General features: G+C 33.4%; 6 protein-coding genes across 9 annotated transcripts; 3 read left to right on the forward strand and 3 right to left on the reverse strand.

Moving 5' to 3' along the window:
* Positions 1–9: 9 nt before the first annotated feature.
* On the reverse strand, positions 10–2364 carry LOC120766607 (mediator of RNA polymerase II transcription subunit 17). The gene is made up of 5 exons (XM_040092214.1): positions 2181–2364; positions 1375–2125; positions 722–1293; positions 241–661; positions 10–176 (listed from the first exon to the last, which is right to left on the reverse strand). The coding sequence occupies exons 1-5, from the start codon at positions 2273–2275 to the stop codon at positions 93–95; spliced, it is 1923 nt and encodes a 640-aa protein (XP_039948148.1). The 5' UTR covers positions 2276–2364; the 3' UTR covers positions 10–92.
* Positions 2365–2729: 365 nt separating this feature from the next.
* On the forward strand, positions 2730–3812 carry LOC120770247 (RNA-binding protein 42). The gene has a single exon (XM_040097548.1). The coding sequence runs from the start codon at positions 2830–2832 to the stop codon at positions 3778–3780; it is 951 nt and encodes a 316-aa protein (XP_039953482.1). The 5' UTR covers positions 2730–2829; the 3' UTR covers positions 3781–3812.
* On the reverse strand, positions 3799–6723 carry LOC120770235 (phospholipid phosphatase 5). Of its 2 annotated transcripts, XM_040097537.1 has the most exons (6): positions 6560–6723; positions 6061–6262; positions 5262–5677; positions 4731–5146; positions 4475–4657; positions 4279–4371 (listed from the first exon to the last, which is right to left on the reverse strand). In XM_040097537.1, exons 2-6 carry the CDS (start codon positions 6244–6246, stop codon positions 4367–4369), a joined length of 1206 nt encoding a protein of 401 aa, XP_039953471.1. In that variant the 5' UTR covers positions 6247–6262; positions 6560–6723; the 3' UTR covers positions 4279–4366. The 2 variants fall into 2 exon arrangements, with proteins under 2 accessions (XP_039953461.1, XP_039953471.1); XM_040097527.1 differs by having other exon boundaries at positions 3799–4657.
* Positions 6724–6832: 109 nt separating this feature from the next.
* On the forward strand, positions 6833–8116 carry LOC120770262. Its single transcript, XM_040097575.1, has 2 exons — positions 6833–7225; positions 7840–8116. Exons 1-2 carry the CDS (start codon positions 6951–6953, stop codon positions 8039–8041), a joined length of 477 nt encoding a protein of 158 aa, XP_039953509.1. The 5' UTR covers positions 6833–6950; the 3' UTR covers positions 8042–8116.
* Positions 8082–9326, reverse strand: LOC120770254 (acylpyruvase FAHD1, mitochondrial). Its single transcript, XM_040097562.1, has 3 exons — positions 8894–9326; positions 8732–8828; positions 8082–8673 (listed from the first exon to the last, which is right to left on the reverse strand). Exons 1-3 carry the CDS (start codon positions 9025–9027, stop codon positions 8182–8184), a joined length of 723 nt encoding a protein of 240 aa, XP_039953496.1. The 5' UTR covers positions 9028–9326; the 3' UTR covers positions 8082–8181.
* A 426-nt stretch (positions 9327–9752) lies between these two features.
* LOC120769391 (dipeptidyl peptidase 9) lies at positions 9753–18109 on the forward strand. 3 transcript variants are annotated; one of them, XM_040096380.1, is made up of 12 exons: positions 9753–9842; positions 10541–12177; positions 12260–12479; positions 14061–14337; positions 14417–14696; positions 14967–15129; positions 15204–15509; positions 15563–15757; positions 15827–16138; positions 16196–16418; positions 16484–16676; positions 16754–18109. In XM_040096380.1, exons 2-12 carry the CDS (start codon positions 11114–11116, stop codon positions 16953–16955), a joined length of 3435 nt encoding a protein of 1144 aa, XP_039952314.1. In that variant the 5' UTR covers positions 9753–9842; positions 10541–11113; the 3' UTR covers positions 16956–18109. The 3 variants fall into 3 exon arrangements, with proteins under 3 accessions (XP_039952314.1, XP_039952305.1, XP_039952296.1); XM_040096371.1 differs by lacking the exon at positions 9753–9842 and adding an exon at positions 10042–10458 and having other exon boundaries at positions 10510–12177; XM_040096362.1 differs by lacking the exon at positions 9753–9842 and adding an exon at positions 10132–10458.
* Positions 18110–21869: the final 3760 nt, after the last annotated feature.

The raw sequence follows: 21869 nt of genomic DNA on the forward strand, positions 1-21869 counted from the left end.
AAAATATGATTTTCATAAATATTCAATGGAATTTATTTTATTTTACGTTCAAACTTTAACTAGTCCCTTTTTACAATACTCTACAAACTGTTTTAGACTGAATTACTAGTAAGAGCTGCCATTAAAAACTCCATTTTATTGAGGAAACTTTTGCCTTCGATTTTATCAAAGCGGACCTAAGTAAATGGTTAAAAAATATCACTTATATACAATCTACAATATGTAAAATGAATAACTTACTTCTTTAAAATGTCCACCCAAATTTTCCCAGAATTTTTCTGGTACCAGAGGATTGGGTATAAAATCTGGACGTGGACTACGAGCAATATAAACTTTAACATCGATTTGCGGGTCGCAACGTATTTGAACCGCAATCATGCGATCTCCATTTGGTGACGCCAACAAACATGAGCTGGCATTGCCTAGTGGTTCAACCTTACCAATTCCGAGATTGTTACTGTTCGATAATACCGTCCAAGCCATACATCGAGCCAAATTCAGGAGACACGATATTTGATGTGAATTGATCTGACACAAGATGAGATCGCGCAACTCTTGCGGTTCATATGAAAGATGCATTACACGGCCATCACGGCAAATGCATTTGAGAGATCGCTCTTTGACGTGTATTACTAACGACGTCCGATTTATTGTGTCGTATCTGTGAAAAATTTTATTGTATATATACGTTTTTATCAAAATTAGGCAAATTATTATTTACCCATGTGTTACAATATTAATTTTCACACACGACATTATAGGACTGTTCATCGCATTCCAATGCGACACGATCTGAGGGTCCTTCACATCTCTAGCCAAAGTGTCCAAAACGTATTGTGTGCGCTTCCGCATAAATATATGCTGAGCTTGGGCAATTATTTGTTCTAGTATTGTCTGCGATTTTGTCATCTCTAGTAAACTTTCACGGTCTGCCGCTTTCGGGCCAGCAAGCATACGCTTCTTACTGGGCCCCAATGGTCCGCTGGTAGGGTGAGGAAAGGGATGATGTGAATTCTTGTGATGCACTTCACGTAAAAGTTGATGTAATGAGTGTTCAAGTACATGATCATGATCGTTAATAGGTCCAGGTTGACTCGAATCGAAAGTTGTAGAATGACAAAGGGAAATAATAAGCTGAATGCCCGGCAATAAAGTTGCACGGATTTGATTACCAATAACAACATGTGGTATTGGAGCCTGTAATTGAATTGCTTCTCGAGCAAGTTGACTGAAAAGTTCCTTACAAAAAAGTACATTCTGTGCGAATTCCAAGGTCTTCTGCCAAACACCGGCCTAATAATTATTTTTTTTAACGAAGCATGCAAATAACGAAATTTTTTCAAAAGTAAACAAAATTGTGATTCGAAATCTTACCTGTTGTGTTATATTGGGTCCATGACCCATTAAATTAACATTGGCCGTGCATAAATCTTCCTGGTCTTTCTGAGTTATAACTTTTATATATGCTACTCCTTGTAACTCTGCTGGTACGATCACGCGCAATGAGGATGTAGTTTTCGGCGATTGGGTTGGTAAGCCATTATTTCCACTACCAGCGGTACCTGATGCCGCTTCCTCGTCAGCTAAATCTTCCGCCTTAGTCACTTCAAATGTACCACTCATTCCATATTTCGATCCAGCTGTGCGATAACTTAAGTCACCAATAATCGCATTTGAAACTTTTTTTAGTCGCCAATTCTGTCGTAATCGTAATAATTCGATATGAAAGTCTGTCACATTACGGTTACGTTGTTCGCTGTGCGAGTTCCTCAGTCTTTCTGCACCACTCAAAAGAACCTGTGCTGCTTGACCCAAAGCTTTTTTTCGACTATAAACTTGCACTATAGGTTTTATCTCATCAGGATCTTCTGGTACTGGGTCCAAAACTAAATAACGTTTATCCTTAGCTATTGAAATTACGTCAGAAAGTACGCAAATTTCTGTTAAAGCATCATTGAGCTTATTGCGTACCGAGTCCCATGGCCACAGACTTGGTTGAAACTGAGATGAATCTTTAACGTCATCTTCAACGGATTTATCCTCCTTCTTTAGGTCATCTAAAGATGTTTTACTAAAATCTATTCGAGCAGCACAGCGGGTTAGTGTTTCGGATAAAGTTGGAGGTCTATTGAAAAAAATAATAGTTATTACATTTTGTTAAGATTTTTGAACGCACTCACGGTTGGTAGATTTCCGTGCCATCGTATGTTATTTCCTGAATTTGATTTTCACATGTTGTTTCCACAGAAACGTTTACGCCGTTTGTTATATTCATTGCAAATATAACTTTTCTATCCACAAAATACAAAAAATAGCGTCCTGATATAAATACCAAAGAACTTTTCTTCTTTAATATTAGACAGTTCACAATCGCTGTCGTCAGAGAAGTTACCATGTAATGAAGAGCTTAAAATTAATCGTAAATTTTAACTGAAGACTATATAATCGATTGGTGCAGTTAAAACAATAGTTTATAAGATTATTTCAAAACTTACCTTTTTTTAATTTTTTGTTTTTCAAAATATGAGTGAAAATTAAAAAAATTTATCAATGTGATATACAGAATTGCAAGTAATTTGCTTTTCAAGACTATCGATAATTTTTGAAAATTACATTACTGATATTGCTATTGACTGTTCTACAACACTGTTCTGTACTGCATGTACAGAACGTATATCTTATAATTTGCGTTCTCTGCTGCATGGTTATGCTAGTTCAAGTTTGCATTATTATTTGCTCAGTGTACTAGCTGTCAATTATTTTGTTGATATAGAGGAGTTATATGATTTTATAAAAGTAATTTGTTTTTTTCTGTAAACAATTAACAAAATGGCTACGAAACGTAGATATATTGAGGATGAGCTTTCGCGATTTGAGGCGGAAATATCTAAACAAACTTCTCAGCCTGCAAGAAATTTATTCGTTCCTTCCCAAGTAAGGCCCATAATTGCAGCAAACACGTACAACCAGGTTCAGCAAAAGTTGCAACAGCACCCGCAAGCGACAACAATATCTTCGACGGTGCAAGTTACTCCACGTGTAACTGTAGCCCCGCCAGTGATTCCACCACCAACATTTATGTCCACTTTTGTACCTACTCAAGTGAATAATACTGGTGGGCAATTGAAAGCTGTAGCACCGTCACCTACTGCTATTACAGCGACGCCTGTTGTGGTTAGTAGTGCTCCAAAATTATACCAAAGTAGACAATCGGTGAATGTTCCTGCTACACCGCATATCGACATAAATGCCATACAATTTGATGTTACTCAAAAATTAAAAAAGCTAAAAGCTGAGAAATCTGGTCCAAATCCTATTGCAGAGGAAGCAATTAAAGCTGCAAGAGCCTCATCAGCTTTGCAATCATTTCAAACAACAGAGAGGAAAAAGAAGGATCGTAAGACTATACGAGTAGCGGGCGGAACAGTCTGGGAGGACTCCTCATTAGCAGATTGGCCTGATGATGATTTTCGCATATTTTGTGGTGATTTGGGTAATGATGTAAATGACGAAGTTTTAACTCGAACATTTAATAAGTATCCGTCTTTTCAACGAGCACGTGTTATCCGTGATAAACGAACTGGAAAAAGCAAGGGTTTCGGCTTTGTAAGTTTTCGAGAGCCAGCAGATTTTATACGTGCGATGAAAGAAATGGATGGTCGTTATGTCGGAAGTAGACCAATAAAACTACGTAAAAGTACATGGAAGCAACGCAGTTTGGACATAGTCAAAAAGAAGGAACGTGAAAAACAGCAGCTGTTACAATCCTTCAATTCATAATTTTTTCAAGTATAATGATACGCTTATGTGAATAAATTATGTTTATTTAAATTTTAAATACAAAACGCGTTCATTTGAAAACTTTGACACAAAAATGTCAATCAAATAATAGTAAACTTCCTGGAATTACCGCAGTGTAAAAGGATATTTAGATTAAGAATCATTAATCTAAAAGCAGCTTAAAACTTGAAAGACATTTTGCTTTTGTTTTTAACAACAGAAAAAGTTTGACCAAACATCCACTAATAAATATGTGTGACTTAAATTTTGTATAACAATAATTAAAATTATTTAAGTTAAAACATTGAATATAATTAAAACATTTGCTAAATTAAAATACACATTTTCGGAATATCTAGCACATATTTCCTATTGAAATAAATAAATATTTACATATACGTATTTTCATACATTTACGAGATTTATATTGTTAATTGTTCTATTCGTAACTAAAATTGCTACTGTTAGATTCAAATAAGTGGGCGGCGTTCATCATCGGCACGATCGTTCACTTCGCTGATATTTTCATTTGAAGATAAATACTCAGGTGTCTTTGATTGTGGATTCAACTGATTATAATTATGTGTTAGTCTTTCACATGTTCGTAAATAGGGGCGATGACAATGAATTGAGTATACCGAAGGATAATATTGTCTATAAACTGTATAAGTACAAAATAATCCAATTAAACTACCGGCAACAACATCCTCCCAATGGTGATGATAATCGCAAGTTCTACTAACTGCTATCAAAGCTGCTAAAATCAACGGCAAAATTGAAACGCATAAACGCCAGGATTGACCGCGACCACGAGCACTCATTGCATGTAATTTGGCGGCTACATAAATAGCGATGAAGCCTAAACCAACAAAAGAAACTGTAATAATAAAAAAGATACGTTAGAGAAATGTGTACATGCGCTTAGAAAGGATTTGCAGGTTAACACTGACATGAAGCATGACCGCTGGGGAAACTCTTACGACCCTCACTTATTTCGCGTAAGTCACCTGTGCAATTATAATAGTCCAGCGAACCATTTGAATCGGTGACGTTGTTGATTACTACAATGCCATTAGGAAAGCAGCGGTAAAAGAAATCAGGTCTATGACGCCCGACTGTTATTTTCAACAGACTTGTTGCAAAACCGTTTAATCCAAGCGCTAAAGTCCAAACCCAGCTTGCTGCGCGAAAATCACGCCGATCTCCCGTCAGCCACAAATGGAACATGGTTACAAATAATGGACCAAATATCACAGATAATATTAGTGTCTGAGCTGAAACTATATCTGGGGTGCGAGGATTTTTGTACAACCACATCTCTTCAGGATGAACTCTTCGTTTGAATGGCTTTGTTGTTTCCAGCGTTCTTAAAGAGAAATATTTAGCTAATAGATTGTTTGTGTTTTGGGAAAAAACTTCTAAATCAATAAGTGGTACTAAAAAATCATATTTTGATTATTTTTCATGAGAATAGTACTTACATAAAAATAAATACTAGCATAACACGTATTCCGATATCGATAGCGTCACTTAAGCGTTTTTTTCCCTTGCCCCCATCAAAACAACAACAGCCCACCCCATCATCATCGTCATTGTTAGAGAATCGCGGACATTTTCCTCTATTATAGAGCTGAGCATTGGCGTTATTAGTATTATCCAAATTCTTATAGTCCATGATTTTATTTAAAGTAGCTCGCTTAGTTGATTTTTCGCTTCTGTGCAATTCATCTGCAGAACTTTCACTGAAACGGCGATTCATAGTGATACCAACATTCAGATTTGAGTTCATTAATACTTCGGCTATTTTACTTGTCGTTTCTGCTGACGTAATTGTGGTTGGTGTTTTTATCGGAGGCGTTGGAGTAAGCTGATAAGATGTTTTATGGGCAGAAGGGAACTGAAACAGGTGGTTAATAATAAAGTTAAAAAAATGAAGAAAATTTAACCTTACATGTATTATTAGTAGAGAGATAAAAAATATTTGAGCAGCATGATTTGTGCTGTGATATGCCAATATTAATATTCGAAATTATTACGAATTAATACGTATGTACATATTTGTATTTGACAATTGTTCTTATTGATCTTTGGCGTAAGGTGAAAGTGAAAGATCAATGGTTATTGTTACATCTACTACTATTACAATTGCTCTCATTGATCTTTGGCATAAGGTGAAAGTGAAAGATCAATTGTTATTTTTACATGTACTATCATTATAATTTAAAGTTAAAATTTAGTAAATCAATTTTATGTGAAATATATATAAAGGGTACCACATACCATCAGATAAAATTCGTTTTCCTTGCGACCATTTCGTTGTTGATAATGTCTTTCCTTGTATTCAATAGTATCTGTCTTAAGATGAAAATGTTTAGACTGATTTGCCAGCGTTTGAGTACGTTTGCGCAACTCGGTTTCTGAAGAGGAACTCGAACGTAAGTCAGGACTTTTTATTTCGCTATCCATTTTCAAACACTTTTGACTGTCAAATAAAATCATTTATGAATATATAGACCCCACTTAATATTCAGTTAAGTCACTCAGTTTATAATATCTAATCTTTACTGACACAAACTGCTCCATCACCATTACTTTTACTTTACAGCCAGCTCTCTAAATTTGACGAGCACTATTGCTATTATTTATGACGAATACTTAAATAATTATAGTATCAGTATAATTAAATAATACTACTACTATACTTCAGTAATAATTTTATATCTCCTATTCAAGTTATCAAATCATACATCAAATGTACGTATTTAGCATCGATTCCTACCTTCTCCTATAACTTTAAAATTTCCATTGTACCAACAAACAAACTGTAAATAACGGGCGTAATATCTCTTTTTACTTTTAATATTCTTTTCTATATAAACATTGTCCACTCAAAAAGTTCTAATGTCAACAAATTGGGCTTCAACTGCTTAACGTAAGTATTTAATAAATATATACCATTGTACATAATTGTTATCAACACATGGGCAGGAATAAAATAACCAGGTCACAATAGAGTGTTATTTATCGGTAAATGGTAGAAAAATCGATAGCAACTTGCAGTCATATGATTTTCTGATAAATAGGAATATTTTCATTAGAAATAAAAGTCTGATTGCTAAGTTTTTCGAATCAACAAATTAAATTCGTCTTAATAAATAATTAACTAAAAAATGTCTTCGAAGAAAGAAGAAATTGGAAATTTACTTGACCTGCTATACTTGGAAATGTTGGATTTGGTAGAGCAATACGCAACGAGCAGAGTGAATATTGAAAGATTAATGAACAGTGGACAGTTGATGTTAGCCAAAACACGGTACCTTCAAGGATCCCAAACTATTAGTTCGGCACAAATTCCGACCGAAAATAGTAATACATTTAATGCACTTTGTGTATCGGAGGAGCAAAAAAATGACACAAAAATATCAAGTGTGGAGTACATTCTGATGTAAGTTTCCAATACCAAGTACCCTGAATGTGGCATATTAAGTTTGCCACGAAGTTTGTTACACTTAGAAGGGTGTCTATTCGATATCTCAGAGAAACTTATAGATTAATTTGCGTATACAAGGACATACAGACGTTGCGAAATTACCATCACGCTGATCGTGAATATATATATATTTGAGATATGGATCGAAAGTTTTGAAAACGTCCCCCCAAAAAGCTGCTCATTTGTCGAACCCGCCGATATCGGAACACTATGGCATATAGCTGTCATACAAACTGAATGATCAAAATCAAGTTCATGTATAATTTGCGTTGAATTATTGTCCACACCAACAGTACAATCTTCGAACAAATTATGCAGATCGGCCTAATAAACTATCATAACCATTACAGTCGTGTCTATGTAACCAGAGTACACCCGGACTTTTACCCGAACAATAACAACAACTGAACAAAATTAAGTTCTTATATGGAAACTACGATATTTTAGTTTTAAATCTCAATATAGCTTGGTTGCAACCGAAGTTAACATATTTTCTAATTTTTTTTTCAAAATATTTTACCTGAAAAATAATATTAGATTCAATAATTATATTTTATTTTAACTTACAGGAGACGTATCGTCGATAAGGATAAAGAATACGTCGATCCAATGCATTGGTTCACTTTACTACCACCCAGTAGTTTGCGAACCGCATCTGATCACTTCAAAAAATGTTTAGAATTAGTAATGGAAAGCGCGAATGTGCAACGAGAACTTCTTGCAGTAATGGAACATATTGATAGACTTAAACAGCATTGCAAAGCAATATGAATTTTAATTCCCCTAACAACTTACTTATAATAACATAAAATGATAAGCTAATCAAATATATTCCTTTAAATTAGAGTGTATGTTGTTATGTTTTTTGTATAGATTTGGTTATAAATTTCTTACTAGCGATAACGTGATTTCTAAACTTCGTCTTTAACCTCAAACATAATCCTTAAGTTATCACCAATACCAGCCTCAATTACGTCACCAGCTTTTACAGGCAACGCACCGTCTGGTGTGCCGGTGAGAATAAGATCGTTTGGTTCAAGCGTCATATACTTTGAAGAGTAAGCTATAAGATCGTCTACTTTAAAAATTAGATCTTCAGTATTGCCTTGCTGACGTAGCTGTCCATTCACTTTTAACCATAGTGAAACCTTATGAGGATTTTTGATGTCGTTCGCAGATATAAATCCTGAAACAGGAGTTGAAGTGTCAAAACCTTTACCTAAGCTCCATGGATGACCATTTTGTCGTGCTAATCCTAAATTACATTGCGCAGTCATATCAAGTGCTAGGCAATAACCACTTATGTAGTTGAACGCTTCTTCTTTTTTGACATTTTTACATTGTTTTCCAATTATGACGCCTAACTCAACCTCATGTGCGACTTTTGTAAACACTTTGGGAATCTGAAAGGAATATTTATTATATACAAAATATACACCACTAGAAATATATTGGACATACAACAATTGGATTGCCTTCGGTTATGTAGGATGTTGTTGGTTTAAGGAATAAAAGTGGTTCTGCTGGCACCGCAACGTTTCGGGAGCGTACAATATCCCTGAAAAGAATTCAATTAGTATTATCTACATACATATGTATGTAGTATAAATATATTTCACGCACATATAATTAAGTGCTGCACCAAGAATTTTTCTACCTTTCCTAACAAAGTCATAATTTTCGGATGCGCTTGAAGATAATGCCATTTTTTGATATGCTATACCAGCGATAACACGAAATGAACTAACTAAATTCATCTTTCAATGATCTAATTAATATATGTTGCGTCAATTCAATGTTGAATTCAATTAATATACTTAAGTTTTGTGCGCACAAAACTTTGTGTTGGGAGCAGCAAGCAGCGCAAATGTTATGAGACAATCTCTGGAACTAAGCGAGAGCCAACATTCGCTCTTTTGCTTGATAATAATAGTCACTTGTGACCTAAGTTAAGAGTTGAGGAAGACAATGTACATACATTGATATTTATAAATAATCACTTATTTAATCTCTTGATAATGATTTTGAGAAAGTAACAGTACTAACAGCTGTTTTCGTTTATTAGCAGTGATAACAAACATCTGTTTGTATTATGCTCTCTACGTGATAAGTGGCGAAACGGACTTTAAACGTTCTTTTACCATGACGTATACCACATTGGTTTTTACGTGCTCCCTATGACAGTCAGATGAGAACTGTGATAAACCTAAATCATTAGCATATAGTTGTATATGAGAATACAATAAAACGGATTTACACTTCCAACTATATTTGCGGCAAAATAACATCCTTATCAACAACTAGTCTTCATATATTGTGTCACCAAAATGTTTAGCTTTGCTAAAATATTGTGCTTAAGGTCCAATATTGTATTTCAGATGACGAAATACGTTCATGTGATTTGTTGCAGTATGAAGAAGAAGAACTGTTAGTAAAATGTCAATAAAAGTTATAAGAATCTGGCAATTGTAGTGAAAAACAACTGGAAATACGCAATTTATTCATTGTGGATATATTTAGTATTACAAAAATCGAAAAACTTTAATTTAAATAGATTGAGGATGAAATATTAGTGCGTTAAAACGAATAGAGCAAATTGAATTTCATTTGATATGTTTACGTAGTAAGACCTTTCAGCGTTTTGGTTGTTATACATAAGCATCCAAATATGTGTAAAGATTTTGGTACTGGAAATTTTTGAGGGCATTGTCGAGCTGCTGGATGGATGATTGAGGGTTTAATGAGGTGTGGAAGTTCTTTAATTCTGCTGAAATTTTAGTTTTAAAGTTGAAATTTATGTGTTGAATATATTTGTTGGTCGCTTGTTGGATTTCTGTTTTTTTTTTTACTTATTGGAATAGTAGCAGCGCAACTGTCAGTAGTAAAGAAATTTAACACCAAAACAAGACCAACTGTCAATGTGACAATGGAGTGTATGGACGGAATAAGAGCAGCGGTGAAAATAACAATATAACGCACCAGAATGCACAGAACGCATCTCGCAGAAGAGGTAGCGTCGAACTTTATAAAATAAATGACTTGGCAAAGTTTCTAGTATTTGGAGTAGGGCGGGCAACAGTAAAGGCGAAACCAAATTGCATAGTCATACTCCAATTAGACATAATAAATTTATAGGAATAGCCAGTAATTTTTTCAGCTATTGCTTTAACAAATGTGTTTTAAAAGATGTAAATAATTACATAAAATTAAGTTTAATTAGTGATATAAAGTGTTTGCAGTTTCGTTTTCATGTCTCCTTCCAAAATATAGCAAAAGAGAAATCGAGAGGCCTAAATTATGCATATGTAATAAAAAACTTCAGTGCTCACACATCAAGTTAAAATTAACGTGTACACAGTGCTTTATATTGTTTGTTGTTTTATTTGTATGCAGCAAATTACAAAAATTCGAAAGGCTGAGAAATGAGAAAGTTAAATCAAATTAAAATTCAAAGAATTATAATAAACAAAATAAAACGTTTGCAACATTATTAAAAAAATTAAGATAGTCTGTATATATGATTGGTTGTTTACTGAATGCTAAAAATGCAAATTGGAACAAAGAGTAAAGAGTGTAACTTTGAAAATAAAAAGATAATTCGCACATTACAAGTTGATCAATAAAACAATTAACACAACTGAGTACCAAAAATAATAACAATAACTTACTAAATAGTGATTAAAAATACTCAAGTCTTTTAAATTGCCATATAAAATATATACATACATAATTTTAATATTACGAATTGTGAAAATTAATAAAACTTGAAACAAAGACCGTAATGCTAATGGTTCTTGACCAATAAATTTGAAGATTTTTAATAACAATATCATTTAAGTTAAGATGGACACATCTTTGACACAGCAGCGAAATCGTTTAAAACCAGCACCAACTACAACGACCACATCCGCAGCCAATGCTTCGCCATTGAGTAGTAGTATCAGTGGTGGAACCAGCGCGATTTTAACCAATCATAACAATATCAGCAATAATGCCGGAATTGTAAATGCAAATAGAAGTGTTGGTAGTGCTAGTGTTGCAATTATGGCAAGTTCTGGTGCGGTAATACCAATTAATACATTAACACAGTTATCAACTCAATCTTCATCATTGGAACGGATAACCACAACATCATCATTAGCGAATCTATTAGATGGATTTACTTCACGTGTATCGGGCGATCGTACTCAGAACACTGTTAGCACCCCTAGTAGTATAAGTTCTCTGGGTAACACCGCAAATGCCTTCTACTCTTCTTTAGGACTTGCTTTCAACTCCCTGACATCGCCAATTTCTACGGTTGCTGCTGCAGCTCAAGCGACTACTGCTGAAGCTGCAGCTGTTGTTGTAGCTGCTGCATCAGCCCTTTCAAATCATCTTAGCTCACCAACAAGCGGAACGCCTCCTAACATGGAGGGCTTATATGATGATGATGATTGTGAGGATGACGACGAAGATGATGACCGTCATGTACCGGCGCCAACACCTAAAAAGACATGGTCAGAGATTAAATCCATTGTTAATGATATGCGCAAACAGTTAGTCAATTTATCCAGCATGATGCCATCTAATATACAGTTCCGTACCTTATCTGACGGTCGGGTGCGATGCTACTTTCTGAGTACACCACCTAACGCCTGGGAGCCAACACTCCTTTATGCAGATATTAATATGAATGCAGCAGAAGAAACTATTTTGCAAAGTAGTCCACCCCTAACTGATATAAATGATAGTATTGATAGCGTTAAAGCTTGTAACAACATTGCATCAGTTACAGATGGTGGATCAGATAACGTATCTGATTCCCTTGGGAATGTTGTAACAAATCGCTTGCCGTCACCAACTTCTTCACACGCTTCGTCTCCCATATTGAATTCTTCTTTCCTCAGATATAGTTCAAACAAAAGGTTTGCCAAAGCTTCATATGTACATATATACATATATTTCTTTATATGATTGATACCATATTTTTTAATATATTTATATTAGACTTCAATGGAAGGTAGTATTACAACAGCCAATGTCAAGTGTCGCTGCTACGGCTGCTAGCGGAGGAGTTAATCTATGGTCAAGAGAATTTCAGCTACTGCAGGAACGGAAACGACTCTCAACGTGGGGCATTACTTCGTACGAGTTACACAAACCAAGCGGAAAAATAGTTTTTCCTTGCTTTAGTGATCTATATCAATGCCTCGATACTGGATATAATGTAAGTACAAATACCACTTTTAAAATAAATCTGAAATTGAATGTAAAAGTCTTCTGTGTAAAATAATTATTTTATGAAATGTAATAATTTTTTTTCTTTCTTTGGATAATATTATTTCTCTATAGTATTTAATTAGGCAGATTCCAGCGTATCATCCTATAAATGTTAAAATAAGGCCAATTTTTATTATTACAATGACAGCAATTACTCTAAGCGTCTCGGGGAAAAAATTAAATTGCGGTACAGCTTATAATTTGGAATTTAAATTTTTGACTTTTTGGGAACACTGAAGGAAAAAACTCGATATTTACGAAAAAATCTATTAATTTGTTATTGAAAAGTAATAATATTTAGGAATAAGTCTACAGCGTTGCCGCGTAAATTATGTGTAGAAATAGTATTCAAAATTTCAAAACGACCTGTGCGGTAATTTTGAAGTTATGAATGACATCAGACTTAGAAAACCTGAGATTCGAAATCTGATGTAAAATTTGATAAGACAGGTTCAATTAAGTATAGGTTGTAAATATTTACATTTAATTATTATTTTTGCAATTAAAGGTTAACTTTGATTTTAGTTTGAATTAATGCTTTCAATTTAAATCAATAAAATTGCAATTAAGTGTTCAGAAATGTGATTTGTTCATAAAATTTAATTTTATGATTATTTTTATATTATGATAATTCATTTTTCAAATGAGTAAGAATGAGAATGGAAGATAATAGTTACTTCTAAGTGAGAAGATAAGAAGTTAGTTCAAAGTGTTTGAATTTTTTAGAACGGAATAGTAAAACTTAATAGTAAAAAATATGTGTGCTTTTCATAACAAATGCCTGAAAATGATGCTTTATTTTTTCCATTTTTCTAAGGAGAATGAATGGGTAAAATGTAAAAGGGATTAGTTTTATTACTGACTTTTAATTTTGATCACACTGCTTCATAATGCAATTTGTTTTTTCTTTTTTTTTTGTTATTATTATTATATTTGTGAGGGGGCAATTAAAATTAGCAATTATTATTATCTTAATTTTAATTGTTATTGGTCAATGGCCTTTAGCTTGATGTGATAAGACGACACATATTTTTCGTTCGGTTGTGGTGTAAATCCTATAGAGCTCTAATTTTGCCGGTTTTTTGTATGCATGTATAACAAAAATATGTACATACATACATGTATATAAGAGAGTAAAACATGGTTTCACATTAAATAAATCTAATCTCTGAATAAAAACAAAAAAAATGTTAAGTTTTGTTGCACCGAAGCTAAAATACCATTCACACATAAATAATTCGTACTTGATCTTAATCGATCAGTTTGTATGGCAGCTAAAGACATACCTACATATGTATATACTTAGTGGTTCGATATCAGCAGAAAGAAAATGCGAAATTTTTCAAATTGTTGAAAATGTACAATATGACGCTGAAAAAAATTCTAAATTGGACTTACATACTACATATGTATGTATATTTTATAATTTCTGACTATAAAAGTAAACTAAATATGTACATACAAGGATTAGATTGAGGATTAGAATAATTCTATCAAATGGATTTCTATATATGTATTTTTTTTACAGACCAGCCCGCTTTTCCCTACACAATTGCGAACATGTCCCCAGTGGGCAGCGTTAGATCCACAAATCTGCCCACAAAATTCGGATTTAATAGCATACATTAGCGGTAGCGACATATGGGTGACACATACGGTTAGTGGACATGAAGAGCGCTTGACATTTGTGCACGATGGACGCCGTTCTATTGCAGATGATCCTCTTAGCGCTGGTGTGCCGTCATATATAATGCTTGAGGAGTTTAGCCGCTTCCAGGGTTATTGGTGGCAACCACACTCGAATGGTAATAAAGTAATCCAATAATAAAAAACTCATTTTTGTGTATATGCTTTATATGTTTGTGAACACGTCGTATTTTCAAGATGGTGTATATCGCATTGTTTACGAGGAAGTGGATGAATCGGACGTATGCTTGTATACGTTTCCATCATCGCAAGCAACGCCTGGAGAAATAGAAGAATATCGTTTTCCACGGGCCGGCACAGCCAATGCAAAATCCAAATTAAAATTAGTGCAATTCGTGCTCAATGAGTCGCTGCAAATTAGTGACGTTTGTATAAAGGATTTACCGTATTCACTTTCTGTGGTGTTTCCTTGGCTGGAATATATAGTGCGCATTGGGTGGACGCCCGATTCAAATTAGTGAGTATCATTTTAATCGTTGCACAATATGCATAATCAGGGTTGCGAATTTTTCACTTCAAAATTTATGTTAATTCAAATATTTTTTAATTAATTTTTTACAACCCTTTGTTTAATGAAATTTGACCCGAGAATTAGGAAATAACATAAGTATGTAAACTTATATCATAGTTGGTTGGGCTCCCTCCTTGATGGCTTGGTTTATTATTACTTGTTAAATCAGCTCTCCGGTGCACATATGGTACATATAATAAAATTTTGTCTTTATAGCGTTTGGATGCAGGGATTGAACCGTAAACAACAACGTTTGGATTTGGTACTTATACCGTTGGATAATTTTTGCGAAACCTATACCAGCACGGCGTCGTCGCCCTCAGGTTCAGCAGACCACAGCTGGAAGAGTCCATATTGTAGAGCTGTGTCACCTCTACAGGTATAATCCCTGATATATGATAATCCATAGAATACTTGAGGGAACTTTAATGTTCGATTACTTATTCTTTGTAGGTTATTTACTCTCAAACATCAGATACATGGGTGAATGTGCACGATTTGCTTTATTTTCTGGAAATAACCGATACAACGGTGACTTTTTTGTGGGCCTCTGAGGAGACTGGTTTTAGACATTTATATCTTGTCACATCTAGTCTGAATACATGCCCACTGAATGGGTATAAAGATGCGCATAGCAATACGAACAATTTTGAAATGAATAGTCGAACAAATTCAACGTCTTCTACCACATCAGCCAACATGGATATTCATACGGATTTCAGCGATAGTGTGACGTTGCATGCAAGAATTATTAATAAAGTAATTATAGCGGATTATTTAATGGGGAAAATGTTTACGTATTCCATTTTTAGGTAGCCCTTACCTCCGGCGAATGGGAGGTTTTGCATCGAAACATTTGGGTGGACAAAGCGCAACAGTTGGTATATTTCATTGGATTACGTGATACTCCACTGGAAAAACACTTGTATGTGGTGAGTTTGCAACGTCCCGAACACATACGTTTGCTAACCGAACCGGGCTATTCATATCAGGTGGAATTTGATGAGGTAATAATGATATTCATCATACAATATCAAGTTAATAATTCATACATTCTTATTATTGGTATTTTGTAGTCATGTCAATTGATGTTGCAAGTCTATTGCAACATACAGCGCTTGCCTTCCTGCAAAGTGATGCGTGTTGCACAAACCTGCCAAAATGGTGGAGTTAACGGCATACAATTATCACTGATGGGCTATCTTCATGAGGGTGGCAAACCTGAACCACAATATTGTCCGCAAATGTTCCGCCCGCAATTACCGTCGGGTGAAATCGTGTATGCAATGGTATTTAAACCACATAATTTCCACTTGGGCATTAAATATCCAACAGTGCTCAATGTATATGGCGGTCCTGAGGTGCAAACTGTCAATAACACATTCAAAGTTGGTATCTTAAATTCTAGTTTTGGTTGTTTTAATGAGTCATATTCGCCATTTTAGGGTAAACATCAATTGCGTATGCATATGTTGGCGGCGCAAGGGTATTGTGTCATTTGCATCGACTCGCGTGGGTCACGACATCGTGGACTTAAATTTGAAACTCACATACGTTGTCGCATGGGCCAAGTGGAGCTGAACGATCAAGTGGCTGCATTACGAATATTGGCAGATCAGTTAGGCTACATTGATATGAATCGTGTAGCTATACACGGCTGGTCCTATGGTGCGTAATTAATATTAAAAAACGTTGTAATTTTATAATATAATATTATAAAAAAAATTTTATAGGTGGTTATCTTAGCTTAATGGGTCTAGTGCAGTATCCAGAAGTCTTCAAGGTTGCAATTGCTGGAGCGCCAGTTACAAATTGGGAATATTATGACACGGGCTATACGGAACGCTATATGGATTTGCCGCAGAATAATAAACGCGGCTATTCAGGGGGCTCAGTGCTTAATTACGTAGACGCTTTCCCCGAAGAGTAAGTTCTAATGAATGAAGATGCAAATTATTCTTAAAAATCCATTTACACAATCATATATTACCTTCATTGTGCAGAGAAAATCGTCTTCTTCTCATACACGGCCTCATCGATGAGAATGTTCACTTCTATCATACCTCACAGCTCATATCAGCCTTGAATCGTGCAAACAAACCATACGATCTACACATATTCCCTGAAGAGAGACACTCATTGCGCAACTTGGAATCCAACAAAAATTATGAGACGAAACTATTGGCATTCCTGCAAAACTTATGAAATTGCCAACACCATGCTACCTAGCAATTAGCTATGCATATAATAATAACGACAACGATGACGATAGCAATGCTACTTATAATTTTTGTGTTGCAAGAGTTGCCACTGGCTTGTAGCGATAATCTCGATAAAAAAAAAAACGAAATACGAATCCACATCCGTAAACACCATGTGGAGGTATAATCGCTACAATATAGTAAAAAACAGCGCTAAAAAGGCAATATCGGATGATTGGCAGCAAATGATAGTAATGCATGTTTGTTGCCATCCTCCACTTTTGGAAATCGTTAAGCGCATGCAGTGTATTTTATTTCAACTGACCTCTAGCAAACTATTTAGATTTTAAATTTTATTTTTTACTATCTTTTATCACTAAATAACTAGATTTGTACAGCCAGAAATTAATAGTAGCTTCTATAGCATCAGCGACACTAAATTAAAATCGGCAGAAAATGCATTCGCGCAGTATATAATCGCTTGGCGTTTCGAGAAGCGTGCAACGTAAATGTCATGTGTGCAGAAATGAATATTAGTAATAATTAAATTAATGAACAATATATATATATATATACTTAAGCTAAATTATAAAAAGGCAAATATAAGCGTTTACTTAAAATAATTGTAGTCAGCTGCAAGAATTTGAATAATCTTATCACAATAGCAAAATGAGTGATGTAAAAATTAATAGAACCCATGGCTGCCAATAAAAAGTGCTGCGAACTATAGATTTGTAAACTCTTCATATACCTTCAAATGTTTCATACGTGCTCAAATCACGTTGGCATAAGTTGGTCAAATATAATTATTATTATTATTTATTTTTGTCTTTGGTTTACGTAAAGCATAAAGTCATCTATTGCTAATATTTATTGCTTACATATTGTGTATTAATTTTTATTTTTGTGATTTTATGTGTTGCAGTAGATCGTATAAAACCTAAAAACAATTCTTGTACCTTTAGTGCAGCTAGGTCTACTGAAACGCGTTCAATTGCATTGAAATAAACGTGAAATTTCGAAATTAGGCGTCACGCCTTAAACTGAGTAACTCATAGCAGTATATACCGTTTTGTACCGTTAAATGTAAGATTAAGAAGGTCTAATCAGTTCATTTTGTGCTCATAAATAAGAATAAGTAAAAAGCAATTTCAAAAACTGTGTTGTTTGCGTTGAAATGATTTTTAAATTGATGACAATTTCCAACGCAGAACTTGCCTGTTTATAGCCCGCAATGATTAATGTTAAAGTCCTAAACGTGTCGTTGTCCTCAATATTTAAATGTAATGTATGTAAATATAAAATGTTGCAATATTAAATATAAATTAAATACCAATTAACTTTATTTACTAATTCATAAATTCATTATTAATTATGTTCACTGTTATATTACGAAATTTTTGAAAAATAGTCGCTAGTTTATAATAAACGCAAAATAATGTATTTATTAAAAGAGACGAAACGTTGAATAATTAAATTAAAATAATAATAATAACAATAATAAAGAAGTGTATATTTAAAATTTCGTGATTATTACAACAATTGTATTGCTTATGCATATAAATAAACTTCTACAAAGGCTATTTCGTGTATTGAATGCCTAAAGTTGGTGAAAAAGTATGTTTTTATTTAACGTATTCGCATGGCTGACTAATTGTTGGTGAATATTAGAGCCGGTCGATTTGTTTCTCTTTATGAAAAAATTTCGTTAAGAGACTATGGGTCTGAAGCCGGTTTTGCACCAGCGATGTTTAAGGCGATAGTAGGTCGCCAACACTTGACTAGTTTACTTACGTAATATAGGTTTTACTAGCGGAGTTTTAACGAACGCTTTTTGTAAGAATGCCAGCAGAAAGAAGAGAGCTTTTCCAGGGCAGTCCTTCAACTACCGCGCAAATCATTATTGAGAGTGCCAAATATTGGGTTGTCGAAAAAGTCTTTTCGTATTTCTAATCAAACTTCAACTTATTTTTTTATATTTATAGTATACTTATAAATAAATAAACAAATATGTATCATTTTGGTGGACCACTTTTTGGCATTTTACCGCTAGAGACATTATTCCATCAGTGTAAAACTTTTATCAGTGAAAATCGAAATTTAGAAATTTTTAGAACGGAAGCGAGCGAACCATTGTTGTGCTACACGAACTGAAATTTTATTGGTGGCTTGCATGGCATTCCACCCTTTTTTGTACATAAATTTTAAAATAGAGCGAATTTCTTCATTATTTATACCCATTTTCGAACAGCTGTAACTTTTTTCAACTTCCCCGAACTCCAGTTTTTTTGTTAAATGAAACTTTAAATCTCAACTTTTTAAGATATAGTATTGTTGGTATGACACAATGTGATTGGTAGTACTGGAAATATACGGCTGCAACAACATCTAGGGACAAATTACGAAATGACTTTTTCGATTAACAATATTGTTGCACATATTATAAAGTGTATAAAGAAATAGTACTCGAATATTGGTAATTATACTTTTCTTTATTTTTTTTTCATTTATATATAATTTATTGATAATTACAATTTAGTAGTGTACATTAATTTTCCTTACTTAAAGTTACTTCAGAAGACGGTATATTCCAAGCGGGGGTATTGTATGCACATTTGTAATTATGTTTGTTATTCATTTTATTTGATTAGTAATTATGTAAATATAAAAAATCGAATGCTAATTTGTTTTACTTATCAAAAATTATACTAACTTTTGGATTTCTTTAGCACATACTTTGTAGCATTTCCCTTCAAGCAACCTATTAATAAACATACATATATATATGTATAGGTACATATACATACGTATGCATATAATTAGTTATTTCTGCAGATAATATCTATGCATACATACATTATTTATAATTAACCTACTTGGCTAATTCTTATAAAAAATTAAGCTTTAACAATTTGCGTGATATTTGGTTGCTTAAAATAATAAATTTAAAAAAATATATATTCCCAAAGCAGTACATAATGAAGACGTTCGTATGTAATGAAACTTTAACAAATGCCTGAGCACTTTTTGAAAAAATTAGTTTTTTAGCGTTGCATACATATGTATGTATGTGCGTATTTATTTTTGTAATTTGTAATTTTTCTTACAAAGCATACTATGCTATATGTATGCTGTGCCGGGCTGTTTGCTGATTTTTGTCTATTATAATGGTTGAAGGTTGTATTTGGATTAATTTTCCACTTTGCTTTTACTATATTATATGTAGTCATCACTTTCTGTTTTCTAAGCTGGAATAATTAATTTTTTCATTATACAATAAAAACAAAGGAACTATGTATATATTTCAGTCTTTTAGGTGCTTCTTTTCAAACGTCTATTGTTTTATTGTTTATGCTTTAGATTTTTGCATTTTTTTACTGTTACAGTTACTGTTGCTTTAGCTATTTACTATTTTTTGTAAAAATTACAATCCATTACTTTATTTAAATTAAGCTATTCATCTTAGCATTCCAATTTTAAACTATAGATATTTTATTTAACACTTTTAATGTGTGTGTGTGTAGGTGCCTATTCATTATACTTAATTATAAATTATTATATACATATACATATGTACATACATGTAAATGTGTTGCAGATTACACTTCATTCAGTTTTGTCCTTTGTAAATTGGCGATAAATGAACACTTGGAATTTGCAACAGCTGGTGTGCACGGCTCAAAGCATGAAAAAACACTTTTTTACAGAACTGCTTAAAATATTAGCGAGTTCAGCTAGGATAAATAATTGACAAATAAAAAAAAATCGAAAAGTAAAACAATGGTCTTGAAAACTTGTTGGCGTATAGATGTATGCTTTGGACTAATAAACAAAGCTTTATATTAGAGTATTTAAAGTATTATATTTATTGCTTATATTTTATTCATGTACATCTGTATATATAGTACATACTTGTATGACAAAACTAAGCTTCACTAAACGTACTTTTCATGGCTATAGTCAGCATTATGGGTTAATTGTGGGCCGTAGTTTATTGAGAGTTTAAAATCAGTTTGTAGGTAAAGTTAATTTTACAGGAACACAACAATAAAAACGTGATTACAACTGCAGTCAAATAGTTTTATAACAGCACCCTTGTATATATTTTTATACATCGTCTACATACAAACACTTTTTAGAGCAATTGCAACTTAATATTGGAAACTACAGCCTTTGCGTCGCCCATCTTAAAAAACCAATACTTTTAACAGCAGCTCCACTGTGACTAGATTATTTACGCTGCATGCGAGCTCAAATATTTAGACCAACCGCGAAGTGCCAACTTTATTATGAAATTCAATTACTATGACTTTTTCATGATTCCTCCTTTTTACTCCCGCATACTTTGATATCTTTGTCAGATATTAGCAATTCGTATAGTTTATTTGTATGTATGTATATTATACAGTGTTGGACATACATATATACATACATGTACATTATAGCATATATTAAGAAATATTGTACGAATTATTGCAGTACCATTGGTTATATATATGTATGTATGTTTTGCATTTCTACGTTTTTCTCTGTTGTTGTTCTTCATACAAATGTTTTATGAAATGCGCAGAAAGGTGCTTTATGAGTTTTCATTAAACTGAATGTGTTATTTGACGAATATATCCTTCCAAATATATATAAAGCATAAGTTGCATGTTTTTTATTGTAGCGTAAATTGTTTTAAAAATTGTTTGTTTCGAAATATCAATTATGAATAATAATTTAAAATTCTTTTCGAAATCTCAATTATATATAATATCATTTAAACTAATACAAACCAAGTGTAAAATGTGAGAAATTCTGCACGTCATTAACTATCAGTACTGCACAATCATTATTCGTTTTGCATTATATATGCATGTATTTTCTAGGTTCTAAGTAGTATTTATTAGGCGAAAAACGAGTTCGTTTCCTATAT

Source organism: Bactrocera tryoni, chromosome 1 (genome assembly GCF_016617805.1).
Source record: "Bactrocera tryoni isolate S06 chromosome 1, CSIRO_BtryS06_freeze2, whole genome shotgun sequence".
Classification (NCBI taxonomy): Eukaryota; Metazoa; Arthropoda; class Insecta; order Diptera; family Tephritidae; genus Bactrocera; species Bactrocera tryoni.

What these genes read in the sequence shown, in the direction of transcription:
- LOC120766607 (XM_040092214.1), bottom strand. Translation starts at nt 2,275, where the DNA reads ATGAATATAACAAACGGCGTAAACGTTTCTGTGGAAACAACATGTGAA. An exon ending in ATTAATATTGTAACACATGG is followed by an intron (nt 662 to 721) that starts GTAAATAATAAT and finishes AATTTTTCACAG; the next exon opens with ATACGACACAATAAATCGGA. An exon ending in TGGGTGGACATTTTAAAGAA is followed by an intron (nt 177 to 240) that starts GTAAGTTATTCA and finishes CCATTTACTTAG; the next exon opens with GTCCGCTTTGATAAAATCGA.
- LOC120770247 (XM_040097548.1), top strand. Translation starts at nt 2,830, where the DNA reads ATGGCTACGAAACGTAGATATATTGAGGATGAGCTTTCGCGATTTGAG.
- LOC120770235 (XM_040097527.1), bottom strand. Translation starts at nt 6,246, where the DNA reads ATGGATAGCGAAATAAAAAGTCCTGACTTACGTTCGAGTTCCTCTTCA. An exon ending in ATGCTAGTATTTATTTTTAT is followed by an intron (nt 5,147 to 5,261) that starts GTAAGTACTATT and finishes TTTCTCTTTAAG; the next exon opens with AACGCTGGAAACAACAAAGC. An exon ending in CCCCAGCGGTCATGCTTCAT is followed by an intron (nt 4,658 to 4,730) that starts GTCAGTGTTAAC and finishes TTATTATTACAG; the next exon opens with TTTCTTTTGTTGGTTTAGGC.
- LOC120770262 (XM_040097575.1), top strand. Translation starts at nt 6,951, where the DNA reads ATGTCTTCGAAGAAAGAAGAAATTGGAAATTTACTTGACCTGCTATAC. An exon ending in AGTGTGGAGTACATTCTGAT is followed by an intron (nt 7,226 to 7,839) that starts GTAAGTTTCCAA and finishes TTTAACTTACAG; the next exon opens with GAGACGTATCGTCGATAAGG.
- LOC120770254 (XM_040097562.1), bottom strand. Translation starts at nt 9,027, where the DNA reads ATGAATTTAGTTAGTTCATTTCGTGTTATCGCTGGTATAGCATATCAA. An exon ending in GGTGCAGCACTTAATTATAT is followed by an intron (nt 8,829 to 8,893) that starts GTGCGTGAAATA and finishes AATTCTTTTCAG; the next exon opens with GGATATTGTACGCTCCCGAA. An exon ending in CCGAAGGCAATCCAATTGTT is followed by an intron (nt 8,674 to 8,731) that starts GTATGTCCAATA and finishes TATTCCTTTCAG; the next exon opens with ATTCCCAAAGTGTTTACAAA.
- LOC120769391 (XM_040096380.1), top strand. Translation starts at nt 11,114, where the DNA reads ATGGACACATCTTTGACACAGCAGCGAAATCGTTTAAAACCAGCACCA. An exon ending in ATCAGGTGGAATTTGATGAG is followed by an intron (nt 15,758 to 15,826) that starts GTAATAATGATA and finishes GGTATTTTGTAG; the next exon opens with TCATGTCAATTGATGTTGCA. An exon ending in GTAGACGCTTTCCCCGAAGA is followed by an intron (nt 16,677 to 16,753) that starts GTAAGTTCTAAT and finishes TTCATTGTGCAG; the next exon opens with AGAAAATCGTCTTCTTCTCA.